The sequence below is a fragment of the Solea senegalensis genome, linkage group LG21, assembly GCF_019176455.1.
Source record: "Solea senegalensis isolate Sse05_10M linkage group LG21, IFAPA_SoseM_1, whole genome shotgun sequence".
NCBI classification, from domain to species: domain Eukaryota; kingdom Metazoa; phylum Chordata; class Actinopteri; order Pleuronectiformes; family Soleidae; genus Solea; species Solea senegalensis.
The window spans coordinates 16615870-16631124 of record NC_058040.1 but is presented as its reverse complement, the minus strand read 5'-3'; the positions used below and the strand labels follow the sequence as shown (position 1 = coordinate 16631124).

General features: G+C 44.2%; 1 protein-coding gene across 1 annotated transcript; it reads right to left on the bottom strand.

Moving 5' to 3' along the window:
- Positions 1–165: 165 nt before the first annotated feature.
- On the bottom strand, positions 166–14015 carry LOC122787062 (MAM domain-containing protein 2-like). Its single transcript, XM_044053623.1, has 15 exons — positions 13782–14015; positions 13543–13653; positions 9915–10192; positions 7963–8047; positions 7627–7764; positions 5199–5476; positions 4614–4707; positions 4360–4500; positions 2613–2732; positions 2310–2464; positions 1789–1888; positions 1554–1712; positions 1214–1467; positions 590–674; positions 166–499 (listed from the first exon to the last, which is right to left on the bottom strand). The coding sequence occupies exons 1-15, from the start codon at positions 13810–13812 to the stop codon at positions 453–455; spliced, it is 2076 nt and encodes a 691-aa protein (XP_043909558.1). The 5' UTR covers positions 13813–14015; the 3' UTR covers positions 166–452.
- Positions 14016–15255: the final 1240 nt, after the last annotated feature.

Genomic DNA, 15255 nt, shown 5'->3' with positions numbered 1-15255 from the left:
TTATTTGAGTAAAATGTTTAAAATATTATTTTTTTTACATTATTTTTATATTATATTACATAATAATGTATAAACCAGGACAATATTTAATAATAATTTTAAGATTTTAAGATTTCGGTTAAGTGTTCAGTCCTCGTGTGAACGTGAGAGAGAGAGAGACGCGTGGAAAAGCCGTCTCACTTTATTTGAGCCATGAGCATTAATCTAATGCATATAAATGTGAAGACAGTGTAACACACACTCTCTGCTGCTACAGTGCAGAGAGAAGTGCTGACACCACTGATATGGTTGTTTTTTCCTCCATGAGAAGAGAACTACATGAACAAGAAACTATTACATTTATTCCTACAAGCTCTTCGGTTGACCTGTAGGGGTGAGGAGTGGACACTTCATGTTGTCTGCAACGCACAAAAACAACAGTTCGCGCATCGCAGAGCCGTCGCTTTCCGCTTCTACTCGATCTCGTTGGTGGTTCCCGCCGTGACCTGGATCTCTGTTTCTGCAGAGGAATAAACAGGAAGTCAGGACGACGACTCACACCTGTAACCTGTAAGTAATGTTCTGTGGTTAGAATGTTTTTTTTTTTAACCTGGGCAGGGTCCGCATTCCAAGACAATGTCATCTATGGCGATGTCGCTTCTCACTGATGAACCTCTGGTCGCTTCAAACACGAGCTGGAACAACCCAAACAAAGAGAAACGAGAAGTTTCAGGTGTTTTGTCTCTTTATATAGAGACGACGACTCTCCCACACCAAACTCCACAGAGAAAATCTACAGTTTTAGCTCACGGGGACACAGGAGCTGCTGGAGGTCCACTGCTGCCTCGTGTGGTCAGTGAGTTAATTGTATGACATATTAAGAATTAAACTGCTCGCTCACTCACACCAGACCCCACAGAGGAAATCATCACATAGGAGCTACCGGTGTGTCGCACAGTTCACATTCAAACAAACACCTCCGACAGCTTTACCGCTATCATCTTTGAATTTGGTCAGGTCACTCTGGACAAGACAAAGATGAAATGTTATCAAAAGCTTGACTTAAGGTGACACGGTGTGGGCACTAGGGGGCGCCAAAGTTGCAGCTATTTCTGAGGACTTGTCAAAAAGAATGCCTTAAACATCACGATTGAAGGTCTGATCACAACCAAACTTGTCCCATTGTTGTAGTACATTATGTTTTCTGGTTGAACAGCCTAGGTGGCGCTCTTGCCTGGTGCTGGCTGTCACACTGATATTCCACTCTGGCTCTCAGCCAGGCGACGCACTGCTCGCCGCTGCGTTCCCACAGCGACGCGTCCTCTCCGCTCTTGTCGAGGTGGATGCTGAGGCGGCCCGTGCCCGAGCCGTACATGTGGTAGAAGAAGGTGAGACACTGGCGCCCCCTGGAGCCTCGCAGAGGGCGGGACAGCAGCCGCACACTCTGCCCGGGCAGCATGGGAGATGCCTCCAGGTGCAGGTAGTATCCTGTCAATCAAGAGTCACCGCGTTTGTCTCGTAAGAGATGATTTTAACGCGTTGTTTTTTTACAGTAAACTGTGGGGGACGCTCACCCAGTCCGGTGCTGTGGTCTCCTCTGGGCCCGGTGTACGAGGTCGGGGTGGGTCCTCGTCTCCACTGCCAGTCCGCGGCATCCGTGTGTCTGTCCTGAGTGTATCCGCACAGTCCCGCTTCAAAGTCACAGTGTCCCGGCAGAGAGGACGCGAGCGCACCTGCGACACACAAAACACACTTTAATCAGAAATAAATCCTCTTTAAAGTGATAAAGGATGAGAACTCTGTGGTTACCCGTCTCTGTCTGCTCACAGTCCCCGAGGCTGACGCTGATGTCGTCCAGAGCCACGGAGCCGCAGTCCCAGAAGTTCCCACAGGTGCTGACGAAAACCACCTGAACAGGTGAAAAAAAAAAACCCAAAAAACGTTAATCGCTAAAGTTAGTCGTATATAAAGTCTTTTTCTCTGTTTGAAATAGATTAAATTTGGGTTTTTTTATCCCTGCGTACCACTGTTGGTACACGCACCACACTTTGAGAACCACTGCCTGTTTTATCTCATGCTTTGTCCTTTCTTGTACTTGTTCTAATGAGAAACAGCTCTGATGTTTTCTTTGTTCCTCCCCTGTGGCAGCTCAGCGCTTCCTCACATTTGTTTGCTTATTTTTCCCCTTCATTCTTCCCGTCCCTCTGTTCATTCATTCATTCATTCATTGTTTATTTATTCATTAGCTCCTCTTTTGATGTCTTTTTCATGTGTCTTGTCCTCCATCCTTTCACACTCTCTCCCTCTGTTTCCGCTTCCTTCTCTCTGACCTTGGCGGGCTGCGATGTTTGGAAGGTGACATCCGTGGAGATCCAGATTCCTCTGGATTTCTCTCCCTGGGTCCAGATCTTCTCCTGGCTGCCGCTCTGCTGCTGCTGCTGCTGCTGCAGATACACCACCAGAGCCTGGTCCGTCTGGTTGAAACCTGCAGTTGCCAGAGTTATTTCCAGTTTGGTGAGTCAGTCAAATAAATCCCCGGCATATGAGTCACTCACACGCGTGGATTTGAAAAGGAAAAAGCAAAATATCATTTCAGTCTGAGGAGCAGAGCAGAGCTCGGAGGTGGCGCTCACCCCTCAGAGAGAAGTAAAACCTCAGGCAGAACTTCAAGTTTCCTGGCAGAGTTGGACCAATTAGGCGGCTAACGTAGCCGGTGCGGGGGCTCAGGCGAGAGTGAGCCAGCAGAAACGATCCTGGAATGAACATAAAGAGACAGAGAGTTTAGTTTTTGCAGAATCTGCTCACGACAAAAACATGATTTACAGTTTGGATTTATCTCAGGCTACTTTTAAAAGATTTGGACTGTTTCTATAATGGAATAGAATTTAAAAATGCTCGTAGTGTCTCGTTTCACAGAGACTGAAGCCTGTGCAGAAAGGTCTTAGAGGGGACATATTATACCCTATTTCCCCAATTAAAATAGTCCTAACGAACATGTCAGTGACATGCTGTGGTCAAAATACCGTAAGGATGAATCACCAAAGCAGTTCAATAACCCTGCTAAACCCACCCCTTTCAGAATGCTGTTTTGTGCGTAGTCCCTTTAAATGCAAATGAGACACAGGCAAACACACACCCACTTCTTCCAGGGGGTTTCTGATTTGTCCTCTTTACAGCGCTCACTCGCTCAGCTCCATTCCTCTCCCCCTCCCTCCAGTACTTCTCTGACAATATCAACATGGGAGCGTGAGCAGAAAACAGCGAGAGTGCCGTCACAGGAAGAGACGTCCTACATAAGGATCGAGCCGAACACTGTCCAACTGTAAATCAGTTAAAAACACTTAGGAACAGCACCGCTGATCGGCAGCGCCGGAGCACAGACTCAGTCTGATACAGTCACATACAGCGGCAGTTTATGCAGCTCGCCGCTGGCAATTAGCGGTGGCGAACACACCACAAAATGTGTGTGTTTGTACGTCGCTGAAATACGGTCGCTGACTAAATACGGCGACCGCTGGCCGCAGTCTGATGTGAAGTGGTGCGAACACACGAACACACGTTTGCTGACTTTATCTGGCACATTAGCTTCATATATAAAATCCTCTGTAAAACACTGTGCTCCACTGTGCAGCCACCAACAGCACACTTGTCCCTCCGCGTTGACATAATACCGCTCTTCCTCTCTTGCCTGCACTCTCGCAGGAACAAGGTGGAGCTGAGGTGGAGCTCGCGAAGTAAACTTACTGGTGGGCGGTAACATTCGCGGTGAAATGCGCATGCTGCCGTCATAAGCGCAGGGAATTCAACATCGAGTGTCTTATCGCCTATACTTACACTAAGGGGGACCACGAAAACATGACTGAGTATTCTTTTTCCACACTTTGGCGACTGGTAGGGCCCCCAGAGTCCCAAATATAAGTATTGAAATGGTTAAAAAGTTGATTTAGCATAATATGTCCGATTTAAATCTGCATTCTCTTGGAAGACCATTAGGGGGCGACTACACTGGTTTTCATTTAATTAATGGTCTAGTAAATTGTCCAGGACTCAAACTTCTGATTTTTTTACGAATTATGAATCAACTCGGACTTGCGTGAGGACAACCCTGTATGTAAAGATATCATGAACAGCCACCGGGGGGCGACAGTTGACTCAAAAGTTCATGAAATTCTGTTTCCGCTTGATTTATAACAGTCAGTGAAACAGTTTCCTGAGAAGTTAATGCTCTCAATCGCGAGTGTCGGCTCTTCTTCAACAGAATGTGGCGGCCATCTTGTAAATAATTTTGACATTTACAGAAAAATACACGCAACTTAAACTTGAACCTTCCTGACTCAACTCGGTCATCACAGTTTCCTCCACATGCTCGTGTGTTGTCACCTGCTCCCGTGGTGTGGTCTCCGTTCCTAAATATGTTGGGCTTCACAGAGACCCTCCTCCACTCCGCCCCCTGGTCCTGGGTGTAGCGGCAGAAACCCGACTCAAAGTCACAGTTGGCAATGGACGGGTCAAAGGTCGGCTCTGTGGAGTTACCGTGGACACATTGCGATTCACGTTTGAGATTTCTGTTGCAATCTGCAGTCCCACCAGTAGATGTCACTAATTCTTATTTTGTAATAGTGGTCGTCGCTCACCCGTGTCTGCGCTGCAAAACTCTGGAGAAAAAGAAATGTCGTCCAGTGCAACTCGTCCACCTCTTGGACTGTTAAACGCCACCTCAAACACCACCTGCAGGGGGCGACACACACGCAGACTGATGCTAGTGTGTCTACAATATCGTAAAAATGAGACATGTTTTTACAACCGCTCACTCTACCACACCAAACTCCGTTTTTAGCAAGCAGGGACACAGGAGCTGCTTGTCCACTGCTGCCTCCTGTGGTCAGTTTGTGTCACTGAGGTCAATCTGAGTGAAGGATTTCAAACTCTGACGTCACAAATGTACGCTTTTGTACTTAGTGATGGAGGCAGCAGTGGATCAACAACTCCTGTTAGCTGTGATATGAAATTGCTGATTTTGTCTATGGACTTCGGTGTGGTGGGAGAGTGAGCGGTTTAAAAATGACACAAAAAGGATAACAATGAGAAATAAACAGCAAAAACAATAAAATTGTTAAGATATCACTGGCCTACGATGGCACAGATTTCATTAAGAAAAACACAACTTTACTTATTAATAATTATTACATTAAAAGTTTGAGACACTGGAGCGTGCTGACCTGAACAGAGTATGGTGCCCTCAGGTCCACCTGCACAGGTATCCACTGTCCAAGCGTCTCACTCCACTCGCTCTGGTTTTCTGACCCCGCCCTCCACAGCTCCTGGTACTGACCCAGGCGGTCACGGACGTACACGGAGAACAGGTTCCCTCTGTCCTCGCTCCTCTGGTACTGGAAGCTCAGGCAGCCGGACATGGGCTCTGTCGTCATGGGGGAGGCCAGTTTGGCCATTTCCTGGAAGGTCTTGGTGTAGACGGAGTCCACGTACATGAAGTGACCTGGGAGGGAGGGAGGGAGGGAGGTTACACAGGAGTCCGGACACACCCACTGTATAGTGATGAGACTGGGTTGATGTGGTCCAGGTTAGCAGACAGGGGTGCAACATGTGCCGGTCCAACCTGAGGTTTAAACACTGTAATCTGGTCAGATACGTACAACCATTGATAAATCTGCTAATTTACACTCATACACAGACGTTATGTTAGCAATACTTCATCTAGAGGGCAGTGCTAAAAACATGGCAACCATTGTGGTTGATCTGCACAAGATGGAAACACAAGCGGAATTTGCAGAGTTTGGAACGTAGAATCCTGCACCATCGCGCAGAAGCGCTCCTTCTTTCCACCAATTTTAAATTCCAGCATAGACTCTAAACCGTCGCTCTCCCGATTGATTTAACTATTTACTCCATACTGCTCCCAAGATGTCTGGTGGTGTCGCTCCGTTTCATATGTAAATCCGCCCTTTGTATATCGCATCGGCTTTTTATGGCTTTTGGAGTGTTATGACAAAATCTTTGGAAAACGGCTCCCAAACTAAAGCCAATCTTGACTTTAAGTCTTGACTAAAGAGATCGAAAGTTCTGTTTCTATGTGGATGAGGGCGGAGATGATTTGCCTGATTGATGATTTGTCCAAGTTGTATTTTAATCTAGGTGGCACTAGTGGTTGTAGAGAGATGTTTCTACAGGACTGAGCTGAAGATAAACAAAACGATTGTGGGACATGTCACAATTATCCTGACCAAAATAATTGCATTTAATACTTGAACTCAACCAGCTGTATAATTATGGACAAATGTCCACACACACATCTACAGGCCAAAATCCTTCCGCTCCCATAACTCTGCTCTAACGTCCGCGTCTGGACCCAATTTTCAAGATAATTTCCAGAGTTTGAGTCTGAAAACTGCTTTAGCATTGGTGTGTCAGACACTTCCGGGACCTCGGGCTAATGGGAGGAGGGGCTATGTTGACCCAACTGAAGCAAGCTCATGGTACAAAATTTGCAATTTTTATGGAATAACGTAATCAGCTGTTCTCTGGGGGCCTCAAGCAATTACATGCTGTTTTCTCACCCAGATGGTGTAGAGATCAGAGTGGTCACATAATCACTGGTTCAAACCCGCGGCTGCAACACATTAAAGATGAAAAAAATTCTATCTCCAGGCTCTCTGCTTACCGCCCAGCATGAATGGAGATTTAAATGAACGTACTCTGTCTTGGACTATCTTCTTAAGAACCAAGTAAACTATCGAGTCTAGTCTGACAGCTTACCGGAAATAGTCGGGCTGGATTATTGAGAACCAAACCAAAGGCAACCAAAGCCCACAAACTCGGCCAAGTAATAACTTCAGAGTTTGTCGCAGGGTAGCCGGGCTCAGCCTGAAGACGGTGTATACGTCCACGCACATGCTGCCGTATCACGGACCCTGATATACTTGGGAGTCAGGGTCCTGTAGTATCCCACTTCACCATCAGGTTACGCAGCCTGGACGCGGGGAATAGTATACCCTAACCAAAGAAGAAGAGTACAATGCTACAGCTCCCTTGGACAAGTCTGGTTCGAATGGCTCACAGATGAAAGGCCCCTCGTGCAGGGTAGTCAGGGTGTCAGCCAGCTCGGTTCGAGGGCCACCAGGTCAAGGTTTGGATGACTATTCTTGGCGACGACTTCTTCTGTTGTCAAAGTGTTTTTTCTGCTTGGTGAGCGGGGCTTAATACTCCACCTACCAGCGGAAGTTCAGTTTGCGTATGCGCTGTCCATGCATACCCAACAAGCTCTTTGTGCGCAGTTCCAAAATCTAGTATACCAGGGCCTTTTAGAGACACCTTGGACACCCGCGAGGGGCTCAGAGTAGAACTGGTAATCCTCCATGTCAAGAGGAGACAACTGAGGTGGTTCAGGCACCTGGTTAGGATGCCTCCTGGATGCCTCTGTAGGGAGGTCTTTCCTGGCATGTCCTTCCGGGAGGAGACCCAGGACACACTGGAGGGATTAGATCTCTGGGAACGCCTTGGGATACCCCGGAGGAGCTGGCAGAAGTAGGCATCTGGACTTCCTTTGCTAAATCTGCTGCCCTCGCAACCCATTCCCCGGATAAGCACAAGACAGAGGAATGTAGTGGAGATTGCAGTAAAGTGGCTCACCTGTCTTGTTGTTGTAGGTGTGGTCATTGAGCAGGTTGTTGTGAAGCATCTGGCTGCCTCCACCTCCAACGTACCAGTTGACGTTGGCGTTCCACTGGTTGTTGTATCCACACAGATGAGACTGTTCAAAGTCGCACTCTAAATGCAGAGAAAACACTGGAAATCTGTCACAGAGCTGTCATGGGTGCGGCTACAAAACCCTCTCACACTGTTGTAACTTTATACTCTAACTAAATGTGTCTGTGTGTGACTGTTGGCAACAGAAAACAGATGGTCTTTATTCAGCCACTGTACCATGTGTGTGAGTGTGGACCTTTGTTCTGTAAAGTCACCCACCCAGGCAGTATCCGGGACTGATGTGGATCTCAAAGATGGCCACGCTGCTTCCAGCGCTCTGTCCAGGTTTACCTTCAATGACGACCTAATGAAGAACACCTGTTCAGTAAAGGCGTGCCGCACCAATGACATCACAGACAGCGGACGTATAAGAGGCCAGAGTGAGTTCATGCATGAGACACAAATCTACTTTGAAAGCTCTAGAGAGACAGGTTTACTGTAACAGTGTGAAAAGTACCAAATAACTGCCACCAACCGATCCATTCTTTGGCAACCTTCCTTTGGGGCACCAGAGTAAAATGGTACAGTAAAGTCAGGATTGATCTAAACCGGCTCCACCCATGACAGTCAGCCGACAGAAAAACGTCACTCCCTTGTGACCGGTGTTTCTTCTACGTCCACAGTTTGTCGTCTTGTTGAGACAAAACGAGCAGGGTAAAAAAAAGAGCTGCTGGACGTCCTCCTTTGTTGTCTGTTGTGTTGCACTTTCAATCTTTATGCTTAGCTAACTGCCACTGTACGTTACTGTAACTTATGCTAAGCTAACTCTAAATAAGTAACTGAACTCTCTTTTCAATGACTGCAGCCATTTTGTTGCTAACGTGTGAGCAGACGTGGATGTAAATATCAGAACCTTTTCTTTTTGTTTTGCTGCCGGTGTTAAAATGAAACCTTTGATGTACACCATTAATTATTTCACCCTGGTAACTGAAGTGAAGTGTGTTTACGTGCTAAACACAGCACAGCAGACCTGGGTTAGCTTAATGTAGGTCACGACCCCATCACAGTCGACTCGTAACGTAAACATGTGCGCACTATTCCCTCATGGTGTTTACATAGTGTGTGTGTGTGTGTGTGCTCTGCACGTACAGTGTTAACCTACATGTGTCGGCTCTAATCCACAGCATGTGTGTTGCAAACTTTAATTATATAAACTATAGGAAATCTTGTTATAATTATTTTAGCATTTTTTTCCATATAATATAGCAGCACCAGACGAGCCCGCTCTTCACGTATCCTGAGGGTAGCCATGGTTACCAGTCGTCAGGAACGCTCTACACCATATTTTGTGCACTTATTTCTTGTTTTTCTATGGCTTTACAATAGTGTCCACTGATTTCTTTTGTTTTCCAGCAGTATTTAAACATTTATAAAACACCTGACAACGTGTTTGTCATTTTATCTCGCTGTTGGACGGACTTTTCCTGTCGTTAGTAAACCGCTTAATCTCCCACACCAAAGTCAACAGAGAAACTCTGTGATTTTAACACGCAGTGACACTGGAGCTGCTGGTCCACTGCTGCCTCGTGCGGTCAGTTTGTGCCACTGAGGTAAATCTGAAACTTGAGGTAAATCTTAAACTTGTACACATCCTATAACTGTCACTTTGACTGTTTATCTTGCTGTTAGAGTCTTTTTTTTCCCCCTATAGAAAACTGAAGCTTCTGTCACTTTGTAAACCACTCACTCTCCCACACCAAGGTCCATGGAGAAAAACAGCAATTTTAGCTCATGGGGACATGGGAGCTACTGGTCTGCTGCTGCCCCGTGTGGTCACTTTGTGTCACTGAGGTAAATCAGAACTAAGGATTTAAAACACCAAAGTCACAAAATAAGACATTTGAACTTGGCTATGGAGTGATTTTTGTGTAAATCACTGATTTTCTCTATGGGCTTTGGTGTGGGTGAGTGATCAGTATAAAACTTCTCTTTCCAGTCGGGAAAGGCTGTTTAACAGCAAGATAAAGTGGTGACCGCATTCTTTAAATATCAGAGGTGTAGATGTTATCAGCTGAGCCTCTTGTGTCCCTGCAGGCGGCCATGTTTCAGTTCAACCACCCTGAACCGTCTCATTTTAATGAACACTAACAACTGTCAGGGTCCATTAGTGGAGCTTTAGATTCTCTGCCTGTCAAACAAAGATGAGACACTGTGGTGTGGCTGGGTTTTACCCTGTAAGGCTCAGTGCTGTTCTGCAGGTCCATGCTCGAGATGAGCCAGCTGTCTGACGGCGTCCGGCTGCTCCACAGCGGTCGGTCCAGACTCTTTCCCTCCGAGCGCTGCAGGACCTCCAGACTCCCCGAGCCGCTGATCTGGTACACGAGCCTCAGGCAGCTCCACTCGCTCTGCTCCAGGAGTGGACTGAGCAGAACTCCTGTGGTCTCTCTCTGAGGTTTGTCCCCCGCGTCCTGGTCATCACTCACCGCCGCGTCCACGGCAACAAAGTGACCTGAGACACAAAAGAGTGAGGAGTTTTGGTTTTATGTCAGTTTTAGAACAGAGCAGCTGATTTTGGCCCAAAATCCTTGTTTTCCTCCATTTAATAAAATATAACTGTTTAAAATAAGACATTTTTCTTAACCACTTATTCAACAACACGTATGTGCAATTATATACAAAAATAATGCATAAGCTTAATATTAAATACAGGAAACAGGTCTTTAAAAACTTTAAAACACTAACATTTGGATGAAAAATTCGAGTTTTTGCAACATTTATCAATTTTGTAAGAACAAAACACAATTTGTAATATTTAGCCAATGTGAATTACTAAAACAATAACAATTATTGATTAATCAGTGTACATTGAGATGTCATCCATAAGAATCTGATCTCCTGTTTCGTAAACAAACTGTGTAATAGTTTTCTTTTTCACTCTTTAGCTGATTTTTGTTCCCATTTAATTATTGTGGATTGAAAATTGAGTCAGATTTATGAATGAATAAATAAATAAGGTAATAAAATAAGACAAACTTCAATAAACTAACAGAAAGTGTTTGGCTGCAGCTAAAGATCTTACCTACAATATGAAATAATGACAAAAACATGGTTGATTTAAGATTTTAAGTTAAGATTTAACATTAAATTTGTTCATTGATTACTTTTGTGCTTCTCACGTGAATTTTCTGAAACTCAGCTGTTACTGTTTTCTGTCTTAAAGCTCTTGATCCTCACTGGTCTGTCAGTTATTAGTTGACCCTTTGACCCCGGGGGGCTCCTAAATCCTGACAAACTCCTGTGTGTGTGTGTGTGTGTGTGGGTGTGTGTTTTACCCACACCCACACACACACACATACATCTCTTCTGTTTTTCTAAATTTTACAGTTTGAACACGAAGAAACACGTTCATAAATGTTAGAATTCAGAACTGGTCCCAACCTTTTTTTTTTTTTAAAAAACAAGCCATCGCCAACGGTAACGAGGATGGAAACAGGAAAAGAGAAAGAAAGAAAGAAAGAGTGAGTGAGTGAGTGGAGACATTTTCAGACATGTCTGAACAGAGTGAAGTCAGGAGAAAAACAGGATCCAGATCCTGGACCTAGTGCAGCAGGAGAGGAAATCCGACCCTTCAGTCTCAAAAATATGAGTTAGATTTAACATAGAAAATGAGAAATATGAGTAAAAATAACTGTAATATGCTCGTTTTGACGATTTTGAGGTCACTTTTCTTCAAAAATTGCAATAAGAACTGTAAAATCTGTCCAGTGTACCTAATAAAGTGGCTGCTATGTGTAAACACGACTCCTGAGGGCCAATGGGCATGGACTCTGGTCGAGGGGGCGGGTCTATCACAATTAATGATATTCATAACAATATTTCAAAGTAAATCACAATAAGAGCATAATATGAGGCAAAAATAAAAAAATGAAACCTTGAGTGTAATTAAAACACCAAACAAGCTTAAATATCTCCTTTACGCTCATTCCTAATTTATTGAGTGAAATGTATGTATAAGTTTTTTGTCCTGAATGTAAATTTTCTTTCTTTTTTAGATATAATTTTCACTTCCAGGCCACCGTAGCAAACAGGCAACTATTGGACCTGACTGAGGGAGCGTTTGTGTGTATACAGCAGCAGAGCAGAGGGCAGGTGGAGACATGTTGTCTATCATCCGTTATCTCTGACAGCTTCACACACTGACAGAACTCAGATGTGGCCATTTTTTATGTTTTTTTCTGGGTTGCTCGTCTTCTCATCAGCTGCCTGCATGTGTGATTTCACCGTCTCCAGATGTTGACACAGAGACGCTGCAGTCAACGAGCTCCAGATGTGACTCATCTCACTGTCCTGTGCCTGTGGTTCAGCCACAGTCAGGACCAAAACAACAACAGCAGCTAGCTACAGCAGCATCACAGTAGCTAGCTATAGCAGCTACAGCAGCATCACAGCAGCTAACTACAGCAGCATCACAGCAGCTAGCTACAGCAGATACAGCTACAGCAGCATCACAGCAGCTAGCTACAGCAGCATCACAGCAGCTAGCTACAGCAGTATCACAGTAGCTGTAGCAGCTAGCTACAGCCGCTACAGCAGCATCACAGCAGCTAACTACAGCAGCTACAGCAGCATCACAGCAGCTAGCTACAGCAGCATCACAGCAGCTAGCTACAGCTGCTACAGTAGCTACAGCAGCTACGATGTTACTCACAGTCTCCTATAAAGAACCTGACATGGCACAATTCTCCATATTAACTGAGACGTTCGCACCTACAGCGACATTTCAAGACCGGCTTTTTAAGTCGTAAGGTATGGAATTAGACTGGTGTCAAAGCAAGCAACATTTTATGAATTGAGCAAAACAAAATATGGATTTAATCACTCAAAAATATTGTGTTTTATTTGTCAAACAAATGTTTGTTTGAGCTGGTTATTAAAAAGTGTTGTTAGCTTCTTAAGAAGTGTTGTTTGCTTTGTGAAAAGTGTTGTTAGTTTCATTTAAAATGTTGTTTACTTCCTATAGTGTTAATAGCTTCTTAAAAAGTGTTGATTTCTTCTTAAACAGTGTTGTTAGCTTCTTAAAAGTAATGTTAGCTTCTTAAACAGTGTTGTTAGCTTCTTAAAAAGTAATGTTAGCTTCTTAAACAGTGTTGTTATAAACAGTGTTGTTAGCTTCTTAAAAGTGTTGTTAGCTTCTTTAAAGTGTTGTTAAACAGTTAGCTTCTTAAAAAAGTAAGTTATCAACTTAATTTTAAAAGTGTTGTTCGCTTCTGTCAACTTAAGTGTTGTTAGCTTCTTAAAAAGTGTTGTTTGCTTTGTGAAAAGTGTTGTTAGTTTCATTTAAAATGTTGTTTACTTCCTATAGTGTTAATAGCTTCTTAAAAAGTGTTGATTTCTTCTTAAACAGTGTTGTTAGCTTCTTAAAAAGTAATGTTAGCTTCTTAAAAAGTAATGTTAGCTTCTTAAACATTGTTGTTAGCTTCTTAAAAAGTGTTGTCAACTTAATTCTTAAAAAGTGTTGTTATCTTCCTAAAAAGTGTTGTCAACTTAATTCTTAAAAAGTGTTGTTAGCTTCTTGAAAAGTATGTTACCAGAAAATGACTTTGGTAGAAGTTGAAGTCACTTTTTTAAAATAATTTACACTTTTTAAAAATTATTTACACTTACATTTACAGCACTTCAGTATTAAAAAGTAAAATGTACACAAGTTTTTGAAGTAAAAGTATTTAAATAGTGAGTAGCCGTGGTGGCTCAGTGGTAGGGCAAGTTGTCTTTTGACTGGAAGGTTGTGGGTTCAGTTCCTGGCTCTGCTAGTCTATGGTCTACTGGTTCCAAACATCTATGGTCTAACAGTGTAGGTACCGTCCTGGTGCAGAATCCAGCTGCTGAAGTCCGGGTCTGACGTGAACTCGCAGGTGTCACTGTCAAAGTGACAGGAGCCAGGATTCATCCGTTCATCGGCCCGGACGCAGACTTTGAGAGGAAGGAGGAGGAGGAGGAGAGAGTGAGAGAGTGAATGGTGAGTATGAATCACAGAAACTGGCAGGAGTGGAGAGAACATGTTCTCATTCATCTGCACTGGCACCAAATGTTCTACTCACCAACAAGAGCCAGGAGGTAGAGAGGCAGCATTTCAGCGTCTGGGGAGCACAAGTTCTGCAGAGTCCTGGAGGAAATGACAGTAAAGTCCTTCTTTCATCCACAGTTTCAATACAAACACAAAAAGATGCAAGAAAAGTTTTTGTTTTTGAAGATTTTTCTGTCTCGTCGTTGTGTTGAGTGTCTCTGCAGCTCAGTGACTGGCAGCACACTGGAGCTGAAGACTCTGCTGCAGGACAGCGAAGGGAGGAGGAGGAGGAGGAGGAGGAGAAAGAGGAGGTGAGTGATGAGAGGGTGTGAGGGAGAGAAGGACTGCGAGAGAGAGAGTGAGTGGTTTAAGGAAGAAACAACATCTGTGAACGTTTTCCAAACCATTTAATGACACGACACGTCAAATATTTCACACTTATGCATTTCCGACTCTTTTTTTTCTGCCATGAATTTAATATTGATAATTTAATTTAATTTATATCAGATTTCTACTGCAGATGTGTACAGTCTCTAAACCAATTTATGTTCTTACAGGTTTTTGGGAGGAGCCTCTCTGTGGCTAAACTGGACTGGAAGCTGAAGTTTGTGTCGCTCTGTGAGCCACGACGTTCTCGCTGCACCAAACCCCATAGAGAAAGTCAGCGATTTAACATCACAGCACACAGGAGGTGTTGATCCACTGCTGCCTCCGTCACTTAGTTCACATGTGTTTATTTTGTGACCTCGGCTTTTGAAATTCTTCGTTCGGATTTACTTGAGTGACGCAAAGTGACCACAGGAGGCAGCAGTGGACCAGCAGCTCCTGTGTCCCTGTGAGCGAAAAACGCTGATTTTCTCTATGAGGTTTGGTGTGGGAGAGTGAACGGTTTACAAACCAGGTTTTACAACAAGGTCATTTGACAAACATGTTACTTAACATATCAGAGACTTAAACTGGGGTCGATTTTATTACGCAGACCTTTTCTAAAGTGGCTAAAATCCTCTTAAAACCTGGTTTATACCTGAACTCTGCTCCACTGCTGCCTCCATCACTGAGTTCAAACGTGTTATTTTTGGTGGAATGTAGAGGGGAAAAAAAAAAGAATGCACTGTGCTGGACTGAGGAGATGAGACTGTGCTGCACCAGCCTCGTCCACATTTGTGATCCATGTGTTTGAGACTGGATTTCTCTTCTCTTCCTCTCTGTTCTTTCTTCACTCAGAACAGAACACATGATTCAGTGGAGCTTTTAAAAAAACAAACAAACAGAGAATCCCCGTCAGAAGGAAAACACTTTTAAATCCAAACACCATCGAGGTCCACGGGTCGTAAATCATCATCACGTCGTCTAATGTTTCATTTCCTGCTTTCTTCTTGTCGGTGTAGTACAGAGGTTATTGTTTTTTAACATGATGGTAAATGTTCTCGTGGCCCAGCCACTTCACGTCCACTCTGGTCCTCCTCCCGTCCTCCTCCCGTCCTCCTCCCGTCCTCTGGGAACACACC